Source organism: Mastomys coucha, unplaced genomic scaffold (assembly GCF_008632895.1).
Source record: "Mastomys coucha isolate ucsf_1 unplaced genomic scaffold, UCSF_Mcou_1 pScaffold22, whole genome shotgun sequence".
Classification (NCBI taxonomy): Eukaryota; Metazoa; Chordata; class Mammalia; order Rodentia; family Muridae; genus Mastomys; species Mastomys coucha.
The window spans coordinates 84,265,984-84,285,472 of record NW_022196905.1 but is presented as its reverse complement, the minus strand read 5'-3'; the positions used below and the strand labels follow the sequence as shown (position 1 = coordinate 84,285,472).

At 39.2% G+C, this 19,489-nt stretch overlaps 1 protein-coding gene and 1 non-coding gene across 9 annotated transcripts in view; both read left to right on the top strand.

Moving 5' to 3' along the window:
• Positions 1 to 18,461, top strand: part of G3bp2 (G3BP stress granule assembly factor 2) — an 80,485-nt gene extending 62,024 nt beyond the window's left edge. For 5 of the 8 annotated variants that reach the window (XM_031390994.1, XM_031390997.1, XM_031390993.1 and 2 more), the window contains exons 3-12: positions 988 to 1,069; positions 2,436 to 2,609; positions 3,980 to 4,070; positions 4,705 to 4,807; positions 6,157 to 6,337; positions 7,246 to 7,344; positions 12,464 to 12,566; positions 14,293 to 14,421; positions 15,166 to 15,284; positions 15,597 to 18,461. In XM_031390994.1, the coding sequence (XP_031246854.1) occupies positions 988 to 1,069; positions 2,436 to 2,609; positions 3,980 to 4,070; positions 4,705 to 4,807; positions 6,157 to 6,337; positions 7,246 to 7,344; positions 12,464 to 12,566; positions 14,293 to 14,421; positions 15,166 to 15,284; positions 15,597 to 15,869 (1,354 nt within the window). In that variant the 3' untranslated portion in view covers positions 15,870 to 18,461. The remainder of the gene's footprint in view (positions 1 to 987; positions 1,070 to 2,435; positions 2,610 to 3,979; positions 4,071 to 4,704; positions 4,808 to 6,156; positions 6,338 to 7,245; positions 7,345 to 12,463; positions 12,567 to 14,292; positions 14,422 to 15,165; positions 15,285 to 15,596) is intronic. The other 3 variants (XM_031391000.1, XM_031390998.1, XM_031390999.1) reach the window with 1 other exon arrangement.
• On the top strand, positions 14,499 to 14,622 carry LOC116071750. Its single transcript, XR_004111123.1, has one exon.
• Positions 18,462 to 19,489: the final 1,028 nt, after the last annotated feature.

The window sequence follows — 19,489 nt, the reverse complement described above, 5'->3', positions numbered from 1 at the left end:
GATTCACCACCACCTCCTGGCTAACAATAAGGTTTTCAGCTAATAGGATAACTATATTGTAGCATAACTTTGAGGCTAGCAACATGATATTGGGTAAAGGAATTTGCCAGGACAGACTTATGACCTGGAGCATTCATAAAGGTGGAAGGGGATTCCTCTGATCTCCACACAAACACCTATACATGAATAGCCACAGAATAATTTTTAAGAATCTTAAGATGGTACGGCTTCCATATTATATCTAGCTTATTTAACCACTTTTTCCTCTCTTTTACTCTAATAAAAACTTGGATGGTTTTAAATTTTTCACCAAGGGGTTGGAAGATGAGTCAGCAGTAAAAAGCGTTTGTTGGTCTTGGAGAGGCTTGAGTTTGATTCTAACACCCATGTTTCGGCTCAAAACCATCTGTATCTCTAGTCTCATAGGATCCTGTGTTTTCTTCTGACCTGCGGTGTTAGGCATACATGGTGTACTGCATACATACAGGCAAAACACTACTACAAATCTAAAATCTGAATAAAGTTTTTAATACTCTTCTTCTCCGCCCCTTTAATATGCCTTGATTACATTCTTAGAGTAAGTTCCTTGAAGAGTAGTCACATCTAAGGTCTGACTATTTCTTAGGTTGTTAAGTTTATGTGTGTTATGTATAGGTGTGCACATGCGAGTAGGTATCTGAGGAAGCTGAAGGACTCAGATCCCTGCTGAACTGGAGTGATATGTCAGGTGGTGTGAGCTGGTTGTGTGGATTGTTAACTTCTGTACACATTCACATAGAGCGCTATTTTATGAAGATGTTAGGATTAAAAGTTACATGGCTGTGCAAAGGATTCTATGGGCAGTGACTCATTTAGTCCATACAGCAACTCTATAGGGAGTGAGTAACCACAGTCATGTTTGTATCTATTTGTTAGCAGAACTCCAGTGACTCCTAAGCGTTCTTGACATGTCAGTGGCAATATTTTTAATTGTCAATGGTTTTGCAGGTTTTATGGCAGGAATTCCTCCTATGTCCATGGTGGAGTGGATGCCAGTGGAAAGCCCCAGGAAGCAGTTTATGGCCAAAATGTAAGTCACAAATTACCTAGTTTCAAAATGTCTTTGAATTAAGGTAGCTTTAAAAATATAGCCTTTCAGTAATTGTTTTTAGTGTGATCTTTTGCTGAAAAAGCTTTAGTAGAACTATAATATATTGGGATGTTTTCAAAAGGAGAGCATGGAATGCTTTATACAAATAGTTGAGAAAACATACTTTGCATGTTACAGGAATGTAGGAAATAATTGATCTTGATGGGAAGAGATGTTAGAGGATTTGGGGCTTCAGTTGGACTCCAGGCTTGGTCCTTAGCAAACAGGAAGAAACTGGATGTAGAAAAATAGCATCAGCAAACATAATAAAGTAAAATTAGGTATGAGGTCAAAAGGCAGTTGGTAACAGTTTGAGAATGGTGATCTGGTACTGTGGCGGGATATTTGATCACACTGTGAACCCCAAGATTGTGTTAGTTACTGGAAAAAAAAGTTTCTAATTATGGAATACACTTTTAATCCCTTTGCCTGGAATACAGACATGACTTAAGCACACACCTTTAATCCCAAATAATGAAGGTAAAGTTCATTTGTAGAAGGAAGCACCCACGCTTGAAATGATATCTAGTTAAGTGGCAGACAAAGTGAAGAATTAGAGAAAGACTTGAGAGAACAGGATATGCCCAGCTCTCATGAGAAAAGAGGGGAAGTAAGCTACTTAAGGGGCAGTGCAGAGAGAGGAGGCAGCTTTACCAGAACAGGTTCACAGAGATGGGTTGGAGAGAACAAGCTGGACACATGTGAAGACAGAATGAGCCAGAGAGTGAGAAGGAACCAGAAGATTGCCAGAGTTACAATGAGGCCAAGCAGAGCAGTTCAGGAGACTCCGAGAGAAAAGTCAGTTTGAATCCATCAGCTTGGAGAGGAGTTTGAGCCAGAACAGCTGAGTTGAATCAGCCGACCAGAGTTCAGAAAGAACTAGGAAGGAATGAGCTTATTCAGTAGCATGTCTCAGGCTGAAAACATTCTAGGCCTAGATTACATTGTACAGAGGCTAAAAGCTTCTTGAATAAGGCCTAGGTTAGCAGCCTACACCTGGCCCCCCCAACAGAACTCAGACCAGCAACCCTGAGATTAAGTCCCAAACACTACCAACTGAGCTAAGCAGAGAAATGAAGGGGGGAGGGCTGAATAACACCAGACTATAACACCCTATCAAGATGCATTAGGATTTCTTGTATACAGGTGGTCTGTTATAATTCATAGTTTCTAGACTGAATTCAAATTAATGCAGAAAAGCAAATAGTTAACCTTTTGGGGTTGTGAGGAAATGTACCATGGAGTGATGTGTAGTTAATGTGGTAGCACCAGAAATTTATTTTCTTCACCCTTTTCCTCTGTAAAGGATATACACCACAAAGTGTTATCTCTGAACTTCAGTGAATGTCATACCAAAATTCGTCATGTGGATGCTCATGCAACCTTGAGTGATGGTGTAGTGGTACAGGTCATGGGCTTGCTGTCTAACAGTGGACAGCCTGAGAGGAAGTTTATGCAAACCTTTGTTCTGGCTCCAGAAGTAAGTCTTCATTTACTTTGTATTTATATGATTTATTTGTTAATAGTTTATTGAAATGCTAGAGTTTCTTCCTACAGGCTTGGATTTGCTTGTTTTTTCTTTTCTTCTTTTCCAGACAGGGTTTCTCTCTATAGTCCTGGCTGTCTTGGAACTCTTTTTTGTTGTTGTTGTTGTTGTTGTTGCTCTTTTTTTAACTAACTGACATTTGAATTTTACTTACTTTTATGGGTGTTTGCCTTTATGTCCACACTACTTGCACACCTGGTGTCTCTGGATGTCCTGGAACCGATGTTATAGACAGTTGTTCCATGGCTGCTCAGAATCAAACCCTAGTCCTGTAGGAGAACAGCTACCACTCTATAAACTGCTGAACCGTCTCTCTAGCCCCTTTCGTTTTGTTTCTGGTTTTATGTGTTTGAGTGGTTTATTTGCTTGTATGGATATGTGTCTGGTGCCCATAGAATCAGGAAGGGCATCAGATCCTTTGGAACTAGAGTTAAAGTAGTGAGCTGCCATGCTAGGAATTGAACCTTGGGTCTTCAAAGGCAGCCCGGGTTTTAACCACTAAGCCATTTCTCCTTCCTGCTTGCAGCTGTTTTTGAAAGATTTTATTAGGTATGTGGATACAGCTTATTTGGACATTGTATATATGTGTGTGTGCTTTAAAGTTAGATACTGAAATAAATGTGAAAGTGGGTGATAAATACAGAAAAAAGGATTGGGGTAATGTACCTCAGTGGTAGAACACTTGGCTCTGAGTTTGATTTCCAGGACCACAGAGAAAGGAAGAAACCCACATGATCTTAGAAAAAAAAATTTTTTTTTCGAGACAGGGTTTCTCTGTATAGTCCTAGCTGTCCTGGAATTCACTCTGTAGACCAGGTTGGCCTCAAACTCAGAAATCCGCCAGCCTCTGCCTCCCAGGTGCTGGGATTAAAGGCATGCGCCACCACCGCCCAGCAATAATTTTTATTTTTAATCACTAGCGTCTACTCATTCATGATGCTGGGCTTTGACATTTTTATGTGTGTGCATTGTGGATTTCTTTTTTAACACAGTCACCCTGTAGCTCAATCTGTGGCCTCTTTGTCTGTCTCTAAAGAGGTGGGGTTACAGGCCACCACATTTTATAATAATTGGGTGGTGTTTGTTTTCTCTATGATAACATCATAATATGCTCAGCTTTGGAAAATTATATTTAGTCTAGATTATTTTTGTGGTACTAAAGTATAGATTGCATGTAAGATTGTGTGTAACATTAAATTTGTTCTTTTAATATACTATGGATGCCTACAGTTGTTTGAGGATATTGTGGGTACCTCTATTTATGGGAACATATAATGGAATACTTATATGTTGTTTTTCTGTAGGGATCTGTTCCAAATAAATTTTATGTTCACAATGATATGTTTCGTTATGAAGATGAAGTATTTGGTGATTCTGAACCAGAACTTGATGAAGGTGAGCTTAACTTGAAGGAAAAAGGTTCTCAATAGTCTTACTTTGTAATTTCTGTAAGTACGGATCATTTGGAAATTTGCTGTTTATTTGAACTGAAACTCTTCCCTTTAGTTTTTGTTAGGGAAAGTATAACGTGTGTACATGAAATTATGTAAAAGTCAAACCTAGAAAGTCTGTATAGGTGCCTTGTCTGTATAGACTATACTATTGTATTCTGGAATTGTCTTGGGGACACAACACTTTTATCAAAATGAAATGAGTGACATAAAACTCACTTTCCCTTCCTGTCCATTGCTCATCCAAGTTGTGGCTGTACTGTAGTTATTCACCATTCACTGATAAGAATACCAGTTCTTTCATTAGTATTGAATAAATAAGAGAACAGAACCAGAATAATGGTTTTTAGCTTCCTTGCTTTTCCTTTCTTTACTAATACATCTTGTTAAAATAGAGTATAATAATGAACTTTTTTCCTGCTTGTTCTTTTTTGGTTATGGGGAACAGAGAATATTTCAAAAAATGACTTCCTTTGTAAGTCTGCTGACATTTTAAACTAGCAAACCCTTAAATACTCCAGTATGTTTGGTAGAGCCTGTGTAAGTCTCTTTTACAAAGATGTGTCGTGTGTTGTCAGAGTCAGAAGATGAAGTGGAAGAGGAACAAGAGGACAGGCAGCCGTCTCCTGAACCTGTGCAAGAGAATGCTAACAGCGCTTACTATGATGCACACCCCGTGACGTAAGACTAGCTAGCAGTTGCAAGGTTGCATTTGCATTGACCTGTAGTGAACTAACTAAGGAAGTTCTTTTTAGGATTATTGCTGGAAGTTCGTTTTTCCTTTGGTGCTAGGTATTTCATGCATGTTGAATTATGCACATTGCCACCAAACCACACTGTAAGCCCCTGGGAATACATTTTTGTTAAAACCGCCTATTTTAAGCCAGTATTTGGTTACTTAGGACATGTATCAAGATACCGAAAATTACTACTTAATTCAAAAATTTCACATGGTTTGTATCAAAGCTGTCGTTTACTGAGATAATGCAGGCTGTTGAGGTCAGTGTACTGAACTTATTTCTGTAAAATTTTATTTTAACATGGCAGAGAAGTGTCTTGGCCTGCAAGCCTGGTGTCCTAAGTTTTCTTCCTGACATAAAGTGGAAGCCTGCCTGAAGGCCTGACCTCATGCACTATTCCTACACACACTGATTAGAAAACAAACCCAGGGTTTATACTTAGCACTGGAATAAACCTTGTCACCATATAGATTTAAGTGATGGGGTTTGGCTGTAGTGATGGCACAACGGTTAAGAGCACCAGCTGATCCTAGCACCTCCGTGGCTGGCTGGAACCCTAGACATGGGAATCTGATACCCTCCTATGGCCTCTGAGGGCAATGTACATGCATGATGCACAGACATACCTGTAAGTGAAACATTATGAGCAAAATAATAAAACCCATTTTTATAAACGTGATGGTGCACTCTAATCCTGGCACTCCGAGGAGGCAAAAGGTGAAGCTCACTGAGTTTGAGGCCTGTGTGGTCTACAGAGCTAAATTCCAGGCCAGCCAAAGATGCATAGTAAAGGGGCTGGCGAGATGGCTCAGCGGGTAAGAGCACTGACTGCTCTTCTGAAGGTCCTGAGTTCGGATCCCAGCAACCACATGGTGGTTCTGAAGACCGCTACAGTGTATTACACCGGAGTGAGCAGGACCTTCCTGACTTCAATTCCCAAAAGCCACGGCCATCTGAACAGCTACAGTGTACTCATACACATAAAATAAATAAATAAATCTTTTTTTTAAAAAAGGTGCATAGTAAAATCCTGTCTCAGAGAACAACAGAAACGAAAAAGATGGGTGTAGACTGGAGGTGAGTCTCTGGTAGAGCAGTTTTACTGGTATGTACATGGCAGGCAGGACTAAGGTTTTATCCATACCCAATACCATGTGTATGACCAGAGAATACTTGCTTGCAAATGCAGAACAGGTTACCCCCAGGAACATAACTAGTTACAACTGTTAGCATGGAGAAAAACAGTTTTATTTCATTTGAATACCTAGTAACCTAGATGTTTCATTCCAGTAATGGCATAGAGGAGCCTTTAGAAGAATCCTCTCATGAACCTGAACCTGAGCCAGAATCTGAAACAAAGACTGAAGAGCTGAAACCGCAAGTGGAAGAGAAACACTTGGAAGAGCTAGAGGAGAAGTCGGCCACTCCTCCTCCTGCTGAGCCTGCTTCTCTGCCCCAAGAACCACCAAAGGTGAGATCAAAGGAACTTTTCAGACTGGGACCTCACATTTTCATATTTGATGCCAATAATAAAGCATGGTTTTGGTTCTGTTACTTGAAATAGTAAGCTATATTTATACGTATATGACAGAAGCTCAAGTTTTTGTTGTTCTGGGGAGATTTCATGGTTTCTCTCTACCCTCAAAATATTCCTAAGAGTGAAATTTATAACCTAAGATTCCTCTTGTCTGTATGCAATGTTGAATGACTGACTTACATGAAATTATTCAAATCCATGTATGAGGTTTTCAGTTGCTCATCTCTTCTGATGCTCCAGGAGTCACGCAATGTCCCAACTGAGGTTGATCTGTGAGAGACACCTGTTTGTGATAGAAATGGGATCAGTTTCTTTACTCTACTAATTCTCTTGAACAGATGTGTGGCACCCATAGTACACCACGTGAACTCTCTCTCTGTCGAGTAGACGGTCAGTAGTAGATCTAGGGATGGAGAAGAGAGTAGTGCAGGAGTCCTTGCTCACTTTGTAATGTCTGCTGAGTCTCTCCAATAGTACTCTGCTCTTCCTACGCTTCCCTCCCTAACACCATCACTCACACACCCTGTCTTTCCCCCAAGGGGAGAGAAGTCAGTTCTCTGCTTCAGATTTTATAGCATGTTTAGTTGAGAGTGGTTTGCCACTTGCTTATGTAGGAACTTGGTGTGGTTTAGCAGTTGAGACAAAACAGTCGTATCTTGCATAATGAGATTTTGAAAGTTGGCATGCAGACTGGCATGTGTGTGTGTGCCTTTCTATTAGGAAGTCCTTCAATATAAAGGAACAGATTAGAAATGAAAACAGATTAAATATTTGGAAGTTTCCCTATAGGAATGTTGGTGGTTTTCATGATTAGTAGTCTAGGTTTGTTGCATTTCCTGCAGGCTTTCTCCTGGGCTTCAGTGACCAGTAAAAACCTGCCTCCTAGTGGTACTGTTTCTTCCTCTGGAATTCCACCCCATGTTAAAGCACCAGTCTCACAGGTAACCAATCTGTGAACACATTGGATTGTATCCTTGTTACATTTGCCAATTGCTTACTTTTTATACATTTTTAAGCAAGTCAACCGGAACTATGGATTAAACATTCAAGAGTGTATTAAATGTCAGTGCACCCACTTTAAATGCCAAATCTCTATTAATCTACAGAGGTGGGATTTGGGTGTGTGCAGTACAGATTAAGTTGGTTTTACTAATATAATGTTGTCATTTTAAAGGCTTCTTTAAGAAAAATACTTCTTGAAAATTGTACAACTTAGCAAGAGTACTTTAAGCAAGAAATTTGGAAAGGCACAAAATAGAATGACATTTTTTTAAAAAAAAAATCACTGTTCTAAAGAAATAGAAACCTTGATGTGTGTGTATATATAATATATACATTCTAATATATTATATATATTTACATTGCCTAAACTCAGTCTGTGTTTGACACGATTTGATTGAAGCCTGTACCAACTTATGACTGTAGTGTTCACCTTAACAGATCATTTCAGTATTTTGCTTTTTGTCTGTTTGTCATCTTATCCATTTCAGAGCTTTCCAAAACTGTGAAAATATGACACTATTTATGATGCTTGGTAGATAGTGTACATTAAATTTGAATTAAGTTTATTGGCATATATGAGTCCAGCTTCCCCTACATTTTGAGTAGAGTTTCATTTTCCTACAAAATTTACACTTGGTTATTGTATACATTTTTTTGATGCTCTAACATTAAGACATTGAGGTTTTAAAAGTAACTAGTAATAATTTTGTCCTCGATGTTTTTACACATGTACATGGTACTGTAATATCCGTGTGTTGTTGATGGTGGTGGTTTTTTTTTTTTCTGGTTAAATATTTAAATGTGGTTATATTTGATCACAGTCAAACCAATCTGGAGAAGGGATGGGTGACTTGGGACTTTGAAATCTCTAGTTCTGTCAGATTCACATGTGGAGCCTTCTGAGTTGTTATTTCAGAGATTTGGTGACACTTTACAATTGTACCTTAGAGTTTTGTGTTTACCTATGTCCATTTATGTGCACCTCGTGTGTGTAGTGCCCATAGTCAGAAGAGAGTGTTGGTTCCCTTGGGACTGGAGACCCTGATGGTTGTGAGCTGCTGTGTAGGTGCCGAGGGTGGAACCCTCTTGGTTGCTGGAAGAGCTGCTGTGCTCTTCGCTAACTGCTAAGTCATGGGGACAGCTCAATCCTCCTTCAACAAGTTCAGTAATATATTCCTTTTGTTTACCTAGCCATTATGATCAGTGTGTTATTTTCAAATTCTTTTGTGGGGGTAGGGTTGGGGACAGGGTCTCATTGTATAGCCCTGGCAAGCCTTGAAATCAGAGATCTATCTGCCTCTGCCTTCCTAGTACTGAGATAGAAAGTATACACAGATACTTCTTTTTACTGAGTCCTTAAAACCACCCAGCATGAGCGGTCTTAACATTCCATTTTATAGATAGGAAAGTTAGACTCTAGCATGACTCACCCCTGTTTAGACAGCTGAATATAGCCTGGCATTTGAATTTATGTAGGTGCACATCACACTACATGTGGTTCTAAATGCATACATTTTTCTTTAGTGTCTCATGGAGGAGGATATTAGGTCTGTGTATTCATGACAGAATTTAAGGTATTTAGTATTTAAGGTATGTCTTAATTTACTAGATTCTAAACTCTTGGGTATCTTACATTTGAGTCACTTTTGACGTTATTTTATTTCCCACTCCATTAAAAAATGTTTTGAAATTAAACTGGAGAGATTGGTTGCTCAGCAGTTCAGAATACATGTCAAGGATCTGAGGTTCCCAGCACCCAGATCAGGTGACTTAGAACTCCTGTAACTCCACTTCCAGGGGACCGGATGCCTCTGGCTTCTATAGGCATCTGCTCTCATGTAAACATGCCCACACTTAGGTATACACACGTACATAATTAAAAATAATGTAAGCCTTAAGACTACCCTTGTGTCTTTGTGCTATGTGTAGAATAATTTGTGATATTTTCACCTGGTTTAGTAACCTTCAACTCATTTTGTTACTTTTGAACAGCATTCTTTTCCTTTTGTTTTTTTTGTTTGTTTTGTTTTTGTTTTGTTTGTTTTTTTGAGACAGGGTTTCTCTGTGTAGTCCTGGCTGTCCTGGAACTCACCCTGTAGACCAGGCTGGCCTCGAACTCAGAAATGCACCCGCCTCTGCCTCCCAAGTGCTGGGATTAAAGGCGTGCGCCACCACCGCCCGGCCTTTTCCTTTTGTTTTAAATAGATTTTTTTGGTAAAGGAAGTTAAGTCTACCTTAGGGGCTTGGTAGGTAAGTGCAGTCTTTGCTGGGACCGAGCAGCTGTTTGATAACGTACACTCAACTCCAGGACTTGTGTGTGGTTGTACTGGTGCCCTTTGACTTGCTTTGACTATTTTTATTTTATAGTTTGTTTGATTCATTCATTTGTAGGATTTGCTGTAAGATCATACTTTTGATTACATGAAGTTATCAAATTGAAAGCCTTAATGGTAGGCTATTAGCCACTTCATCAATTAGAAATGCCTAGTTTTAATTGGTGCGTGAGAAGAGGGAGAAGGCATAGCTGGCTTAGCTGACATTCTTTTCTTAATAAAAGGGACGGTTCTTTGCCTTTTGTTCTTATGCACTGACACTCTTGTCTACTTCCAGAGTCAAAGTTACCAAATCAGTGTACAAATTACAAGATAAATTGTTTTGAAAACTTATTTTTGTAATAAGTTTTGAAATATGTTAAGGTCAGACAGAGCCTCAAGTTCTTTGATAATATTTAGATTGAGTGTTCTTTTTTTTTTTTTTTTTTTTTTTTTTTTTTCCAAAAAGATTAGAATGAGTACGGGTGGTTTTGCCTACACATATCTCTGCAGCATGTACCTATTGGGGCCGAAATAGGGCCTCAGATACCCTGGAACTGGAATTACAGAGGGCTTTTAGGAACCCTGTGCATGCTGGAAACTCTCTCTGCAAGAGCAGCAAGTGCTCTTCCTGCCTCCCCATCTCTCACCTGCCTCTTTTGAGACAAGGTCTTGCTATGTACCTATGGTTGGATCAGAATGGCCTGTAACTCACAAGATTATCTGCCTCTCTAATTTCCTGGATGATGGGATCAAAGGCTGGACCACCATTCACTACACACAGTTGCCATTTTTGTTAATTTCCAATAAGATACTGACTAAAATTTGAGTAAAGTACATCTATTTTTCTGGTTATATTAAATATATTAATATATTAAATTCTGATTGCTAATACAAACTGCACCAAGTTCTGCTTTTGAGACTTCCGTTAGTGGAAGTAAGCATATAGTTATAAATAGATGCCTTTTATAAATATAGTTATAAATATATACCACATTTTAGATTGTTAATATACTGTTAAACTGTATACTTACAGCAGTTACTTCATTGTCAGGTATATGATACTCTGAACCAGTAACATTTGTTCAAGCACAGTGCTTGGGTCTTTCAGTGGTCTGCAGTCCCAGCAGTGGCGAAAAGTAACAGTTAAGTTTAAGATCCCCTTTGGGCTGAGGCTGAAGAGATGGCTCAGTGGTTAAGAGCACTGGCTGTTCTTCCAGAGGACTCAGCACTCACAGGGGAGTGAGTAACTGTCTGTGACTCCAGTTCCAGTGGATCTGGCACCGCCACACAGACACATATAAGACATGCAAGCATGCAAAATACCAATGTACTTAAAATAAACCTCTTTTAAAAAAATAATTCTCTCAAGGATTGCCACCTCCCATACACACAAAGCAAGATAGCTAGCTAGGGTTTCTAACAAAAGCTGCATCTTTTCACTCTGTAGTACAGGCTGGTCTTTGAACTCGCAGAAACCCACTTGCCTCTTAAGTGCTGAGATCAAAGATATGCACTACCACATCCAGCAAAATTAACATTGTAACTGGAAGATTCCAGGACAAGTGAAAAGATTTCATCTTGGGAAAATAAGTCTACATAGGGAGAAAATAACCAGGTTGTGAGAAAGAAGTAGGTAAAATCTTTTAAATAATTTACTGTTAAAATATATCTTAGGGTTACAGTGGCTGCATTGTTTTTATGTTTAGATTTATCCTTGCAAATTATAATATCCTAGCTATATTATTAATGAAAGTTGGAGTACTGCTTAGACCAAGGTCCTTAAAGATTTAAAGCATTAGCTTTTAGTTTGGGATGCCCATAGTCTGTTGAATGCTTGCAACGTTTTTGATGATTCATTTAGTTTTGTCTTTTCCTTGGGCCACAAGTGCTTGAGCAAGTAGAAAGCCCTTGGAGTGGAGGTTGAGAATACTGGAAATGCTGTTGTATGAGGGGAAATGACTGAGAGGTATGGATGGACGGCATTATTGTTTACAAAATCCTTGAGTTGTATTTGAGTCAGCGGTTGACAGACCTGCCCTGTCATTCCCACTCAGTTAAGGAAGGTGGTTGGTCAATCCTTTCTAAAGGGCTTCTTGGACTACTTGAGATTTTATATGGAAACTCTTGTCGCTTAATTTTTGAGATGTGGTCTTACTGTTTCAGCTGGCTTCAAACTTAAGATCCTCCTGCCTCAGCCTTCTGAGTGCACTTGCCCCCATGCAAAAGGGTTATTGTTTGAACTATTAAAATACTGGTTTCCAGATGATGGGATGGGCTAGATGTTACTGAGCACTGTTGATGTCTGAAAGCAGCAAACTAGGCATTTATTGAGGAATTGTGTGTCTTTATTCTTGTCGTTATGAGATAAGAAAGCTTTTTAACTTTGTCTTTTGTATGTATATGGAGTTGCTCATCTTGCATTATGTGATTTTTGTAGCTATAACTTACCTGTTTCATTGTGACTATAATTTTAATTTTAAAGAGTGTTATTGTGTAAAAGCAGCTTAGTGTGAATTATACAGTATTGAGTAAGAAAATTAAGATCTACCCTACAGTCCTAGCTTGGTACAGAATATCCTTTAAAAAGTATTTTCACACATAGGAAATTATGTAAAAATATCTTAAGCTTAATATTATTATCCTTGCTAGTGACTTGCTAATAGTTGCTTTGATTGGTTTTTCTCCGATAGAAGTTACTTCTTTATAACACAAAAATTTTAATAATTTTTCCATTATATTTTAGCCAAGGGTTGATGCTAAGCCAGAAGTTCAGTCTCAGCCACCACGTGTACGTGAACAGCGACCTAGAGAGAGACCTGGTTTCCCTCCTCGAGGACCAAGGCCAGGTAAGCTCACTTAATTTATGGCCTTTATTGGACAGTTGGAAAAGACTAAACTTAAAAAATTATATTGAGTTTCATGCATAGGTCCGTGTGAAGATCAGATTACTTAGGTAGGGACTGCTGCTATGATAGCCTGGGCTAACAACTTTGAAGAGAGGGTTTGCTGACCTCTATGGAGACATGTGGTTTGACAGAATGTGCTCTTTTATCACTTGCTGATTGTTGCTGAGCTGTGAGTATTCAGCTCACTCACTGTACATGCTGGTCTCTTCAGGAACAACTCTTCACACTGGCTCCTCCTGAGCTGTGCTGACTTTTCATAACTGCATCGTTAGCTAAGGCGTAGCGAGGACCATTATTTGAATTCTGTCAGATTTAAAAGAGCTTTTCAGGATTAAGAGAGGTGGTGCAGCAGTTAAGAGCACTGGTTGCTTGAGGACTGAGGTTCAGGTTCCCAGCACCACATGGTGGTCAGAGTTGTCAGTTCTGGGGATGTAATATGGTCTTCTGCCCTGCCAGCAGTAGGTATGCACGCTGCAGACACAGACATGCACAGCACCCATAGATGTCTAAATAAGGCAGATAAATCTGTTAAAAAGACAATGCTTTGGATGCAAGTGGGATAGATAGAGAGATAGAGATATATACTACTGAACGTCAAATTTAGAAGTGTAATTCTACAAATAAGAGTGATGAGTTCTGCCGGGCAGTGGTGGCGAGCGCCTTTAATCCCAGCACTTGGGAGGCAGAGGCAGGCGGGTTTCTGAGTTCGAGGCCAGCCTGGTCCACAGACTGAGTTCCAGGACAGCCAGGGCTACAAAAACCCAAAAAAAAAAAAAAAAAGAGTGCTGAGTTCTGAAGTTCCAGGCAGAAGCATGTGTTAGCCTTGGTATTGACTGTCATGATTTAGGATGAAATCCTTAAGTCTGAGCTGCTCATTCTTTAGCCATTTGGGTGTTGTTTTTTGTTGTTGTTTTTTTGTTTTGGTTTTTCAAGACAGGGTTTCTCTGTAGCCCTGGCTGTCCTGGAACTCAATCTGTAGACCAGGCTGGCCTAGAACTCAGAAATCCGCCTGCCTCTGCCTCCCAAGTGCTGGGATTAAAGGCGTGCGCCACCACCACCCGCATTTGGGTGTTAATTACATTTCCTTGTGCAATGTCTTTCTTCTGCGACTGTTGCTATGTTATGAGAGGATTTAAGTAAGATTATTTATATGTGACAGTTAACGTTGATTTGGCTGTGCCACTCAAAGAAGTGTATTCTATTTGAAAACACTAAGGAGATATTTAGGAGGAATATTCCTTATTGACTGAAAGTCTACTTTGTTTCTGGGGTATAGAGAAATAACTGTCTTCTCAGTACTAGTCATTCATAGTCTTATCCATAGCCTACAAGTCTTGCACTAGTCAGGATCTGTCCATCTCTGAGCTCTATCCACTTCTTAATAATACACGTCATCTTCAAGGAGTGTGTCTGCTTTATTAAGCCAAAGCAGGAATTTTACTATTGTTTTTTTTTTTTTTCTTTCTTGTTTGTTTTTGTTTGAGACAAGGTCTCATTGTGTAGCTCCAGACTGGCCTGGAACTCAGAGAGATCCTCCCGACTGTTGAGATTTAGGGCATGTACCACTGCCTGACACTAATAAGGATTTTTCTTTCTAGTTCATTTCTTTGTACTGTCTTTATATGTTGTTATAGGCTTTAGTGTTTCCTTTCTTCCTGTCTTTCAGGCAGAGGCGATATGGAACAGAATGACTCTGACAACCGGAGAATAATTCGTTATCCGGACAGTCATCAGCTTTTTGTTGGTAACTTGCCTCATGATATTGATGAAAATGAACTGAAAGAATTCTTTATGAGTAAGTGGTTTTGTTTGCATTTATGTTCTACTTTTAAGTTAAAAGTTTAATGGTTACCGTACCTTAGATAAACATAGCTGCTCGCCAGGGCTCAGTCCTCTGCTTGTGGTCCTGATCTACCTGCATGAGCAAGAGAATCTGGACTGGTTGGGGGTGTCCTGTCCAAGTGGACAACAGGACTCCACGGTTTTCAGTACAACAACTCTACATCTGATAACATGAAGATTTCCCTTTAAAGAAAAATGTTCTTGAATTTAAAGCCCTAAAGGAAGAAACATCCTTTTTTGTCATAATAAAACCCAGGGTTTTAAATTACTTATCTCTAAATTGTATCTTACCTGCTTTCAGTCTCACTTTAATTGGTCAGAAGGGAAGAAATGATAACGCTATCACAATTCCCAGTGACTGTTGAGTGTTGTTGGACAGGTTCAGGAGATGAGGAAGGAGAAATGGCTGGAAGAAACAGTCTCACATTTAAAACTCCACTCCACTGGTAAAATGGGGTGGGGAAAATGTTTGTCTTCCAAAACTTGACAGGCCATTTTTTTCTCATGTGGAGACAAGCGCGTCTGCTATGGTTGTGAGGGTGTGAGGTGGTGGCCTCTGAGCAAATGTCCTGTAGCAGCTTTGCCATGTTTATGTCAGATGGATCAGAAACATGACAGTTGCTCATTCTGAACAATTAAACTCACTAGATGTTTTGTTAAAATATTTAACCCTTGGTTGTAATGTATATTTTCACAGGTTTTGGAAACGTTGTGGAACTTCGCATCAATACCAAGGGTGTTGGGGGAAAACTTCCAAATTTTGGTTTTGTGGTTTTTGATGACTCTGAACCAGTTCAGAGAATCTTAATTGCAAAAGTAAGTGATTTAAGGGGCATAAAATTTTCCCTTTTTTGTTGTATATAGGATGAATTGAAACATTTAAAACCATAGAAAATCCTTTTTATGGTAAAGCTATAAAAATAGTTGTGAAATGGTATTTATGCAAAGAGTAAGAAGATAGTATTATAGTCTACTGTATGAACCATCTTTCATTTTCCCAACTGAAAGTGGCTGAAGTTTATATTAAGACATGTGTTAAAGTTTATTTCCTAAAAGATTTTTTATGTATGCAAATTAATATCTGTCTATTTTTATATAGTCCACTCATGTCATTTTTCTATTTTAAAGCCAATTATGTTTCGAGGAGAAGTACGTTTAAATGTGGAAGAGAAAAAAACAAGAGCTGCCAGAGAGCGAGAAACCAGAGGTGGTGGTGATGACCGCAGGGATATCAGGCGCAATGATCGGGGTCCTGGTGGGCCACGTGGAATTGTGGGTGGTGGAATGATGCGTGATCGTGACGGAAGAGGGCCCCCTCCACGAGGTGGCATGACACAGAAACTTGGTTCTGGAAGAGGAACCGGGCAAATGGAAGGCCGCTTCACAGGACAGCGTCGTTGAAGTTCCACTGTTGGCAAAGTTTTGGCAGTGGTACCTAACTCATCGTGTTTGCATTCTTGTTAAGTTTTTTTGGCTTTGGAATGTGACACAGCCTTTTTGATCATTTCTTTGATGTGAAAAGCATCTTTTGGTTATCAGTTAAATTGAGGTGGACATTATTTCCCCAGTTTCACAACAGGATTCATATTGTTAATTTATAAAGCTAGACTTGGAGAATTAAGGACTGAGAAATGACCATATCGTAAAACTGTCTACAACAAAATGAACTTTAAAAACAAGACATGCCCACTGAGTTCAGGTCATTTGAGTTTAAAAAAAAAAATCTTCTGCTGCACATTTTGTTTAAGTGTTAACTGTTTCTACTATTAATGTTGGAAACACAAATAGTGCAATTTGTGCAATTGGAGAATCTTGCCTTTTTTCTTGGCTCCCCCCCCCAACACAAACAAACAGAAACATGTTATGTGTTCATCAGAATGCACTATCGGGTACTCTGAAGTCATTAACATGAAATCTTCACCAGGAGGCAACAGGGAAAAAAAAAAGTTTGATCTTCTTTTCCAGTAGAGAATAGTTTGTGAAATGATTTGAGGGCATTCTATCTGCTTGCTGTGACCAGCGTGTGCACACAAACCTTAACAAGACTGCAAATATTCCAGAAGGAAGTCATTTAGTTATGCACGAAATAACAAAAATGAGAACTTCGAAAGCTGTGGTCTTAAATACTAGACCAGGTTTAGTAGCTCCGTTTTGTCAGTTTTCTACCTGCCCTCTTGAGTACAGGGATGGATGGCTGCTCGACACACTCCTCCCCTTTCCTTTCTTTAAGCTGTATACAGTGAAAACTGTCTTTCCTATATTTTGTTCTCTGGTAATGTAATAAGCATGATGGTGCCTTCTATAACATCATTCCAGTCTTGCTGGTGATTCTGTACAGTGTGGTTTATGAATTGCTGTGCTGCAAAGCCACACAGCTGCAAAATGTTGAAGAAAATCATTGATGTATAAAAATTGCAGTATCTTTAAAATCAGTAAAATGGATGCTTCTTATTTATCTTGTTCTTCAGTTAACATCTTCTGAGTGGGAGGGAGTCATGTGTGTTAGAAGGGAGAAGTCAGTTGAATCTCTAATTGACTTTTCTTTTAGCTCCAGTATGGACTATAAAAACATGATCACTTAGTTCTTGGAAAAGTCAAACAACTTGGTGGACATTTTGTCACATTTTAGAAGCAGTCAGATTCCCAAAAGCAGCACGTGAACCTGAGTGAGGATACTGCAATTTTCAGAGGGAAGAATGGCAGCTCTTAGGGTGGGGAACGGGAACTGTCACTCATTTTGCACAATTCTTGAACTGATGTCAGCACCCAAATGGCTCCTGAATTTAAGTCTGGGAGGACATCTTTTTATTTTTACATGAATCTTTAAACAATTCTGTGAGCAAAGTTTCTAGCTGCTGGATTATTGTCTGTCTTTATAGCAGGTTCCAGTGAACCACAAGAATGGCAAAGGTTATCTGGTTTTACAGTTGGAACAATCAGTATATATCAGATTTCTGGTGTTTGAAGCAAGAAGCGGAGTAAACACGTGTGACCACTTAAAGCTGCTTGTTAACATGGAAGACTTCTCCATTCTACCTTAGTGAAAACAAATACACACTTGACATGGGAGCAAATCGGTTCTGAACTTTGTGACTATTTGCTAGTTATTAAACTTGGTTTTTTGTCAACTGGGCAATATGGGTAAAATTTACTTTTTTCCCTAAGAATGAGGTCTTCCATGTTTGAGGAAATGTCTTGCACTATTGCATATATTTTGTGGACACAGATTTTTGTAGTTTCCATTTTGGAAGGCTAAAGTTTTTTGTTTGTTTGAAACAGTTTTACACTTTCTAATGTACAGTACTTGAAGTTCGTACTAGAGAATTACTTTGTAGTTTTGAAGCTTTTATCCAAACTACTTTGAAATAAGTGACTTTCTTGTCAGTGGTTTGCCCCAAGGTGTCATTTTCTTTTGTTGTTATTCCTCCTCCTATTGTGTATCTGTGTGTATATGTGTGTAAATTTTTACACACAGCAACATCTGCACAAGCATATATATTTTCAATCCAAGAAATTGCCCTGTAACCCATATATACTGTTCTGGCAACGAAAGACAGATGTTAAGTGTAACAGATAATTGGAGCTAAGAGCCATTCAGCTTCAGCCTTTACATACCACAAATGAGACATTAGAACATCACATGGAGAAGTTTACATGGTGACTGTTCACCTGCAGTACTGTGGACTTTTAACATTTTGTCCCCTTTTCAGTGAAACACTAAAAAGTACTCATCTACCATTACTGTTATTTGCAGATTTTATTTTATTTTGATGGTAATATTCTATCCTTATGACACTATTGCAACCAAATTGGCTTTACCATCTTGGCTTTAGTAGGTATAGAAGAAAGTGGATTACCATCCTTATTTTGTAATGTGTTAAGCATTATATGCTGGTAGAATCTAGTTTAATTGTTTCAGGTGGAAAGTATTCTTTTGAGTTTCCATTTTGAATGTGTTTGGACTAAAACAATAAACTACTGATGTCTGCAGCATTTATCTATGTCCCTAATTTAATCTGAAGTTAAATGTTCCCAAATATTTTCTCCCATTTGCATTTCATGTGGCATGAAACACAGCTTGAACTAACTGCTTTTTGTTTTGGTATATAAAAAAGGCAAAACAAGTTATTTACACTTGGACATTGTCAGTGCTGGGTAGTCTACCTAATATAAAAGTAAAAGAATGTTACAGTGAGGGTTAGCGAGGTGGTCAGCGGTTAAGAGCACTGAGTTCAGTTCCCAGCAACCACGTGGTAGCTGGCAAGCATCTACACTGGGATCTAATGTTCCCTTTGTATACATACAGACAGCACTCATCCATAACATAAAAAGTTACCATGGGCTGAGGACACTGAGAAGGCTGGCTAAAAGAAAAAGTACACTTTTAAATAGCTGTTGGGAGGGAAGATCTGTTACCCTGACATTGGAGGATCTGGCTCATACACAGCCAGATGCCAGCCTGGGCTACATTAACTACTTGATGTTGAAAAATAGACAGAAATTTGCTGAAACAAGTTAGTTTGCCTGGAATTTTTGGTGTTTTTGGTTTTGCTTTTTTTTTTTTTCCCGGTTTTTCTGTGTAGTCCTGCCTGTCCTGGAACTCACTCTGTAGACCAGGCTGGCCTCCAACTCAGAAATCTGCCTGCCTCTGCCTCCCAAGTGCAGGGATTAAAGGCGTGCACCACCACTGCCTAGCTGGCCTAGAATTTTTAAGCTTTTTGGAGACAGTTTCTCTGTTTAGCCCTGCCTGTCCTGGAACTCACTCTGTAGACTAGACTGGACTCAAACTCAGAAATCCTGCCTGTCTCCACTTCCCAAATGCTGGGATTTTTAATTTTGCAGCCTGATCTGGAGGACTTAATCAGGCTGGTCTTGTTTCAAAGTTATGGAGTCCAGTGGCCATGTTGCCTTGGCCTCCTAAATGCAGGAGCTGCTGGCAGCATGCAGGTGTGTACGACACATTGCCTGGCTTATATCTGAAATAGCTTTGTGGTTCTGGACATTGACCCTAGAACCTTCTT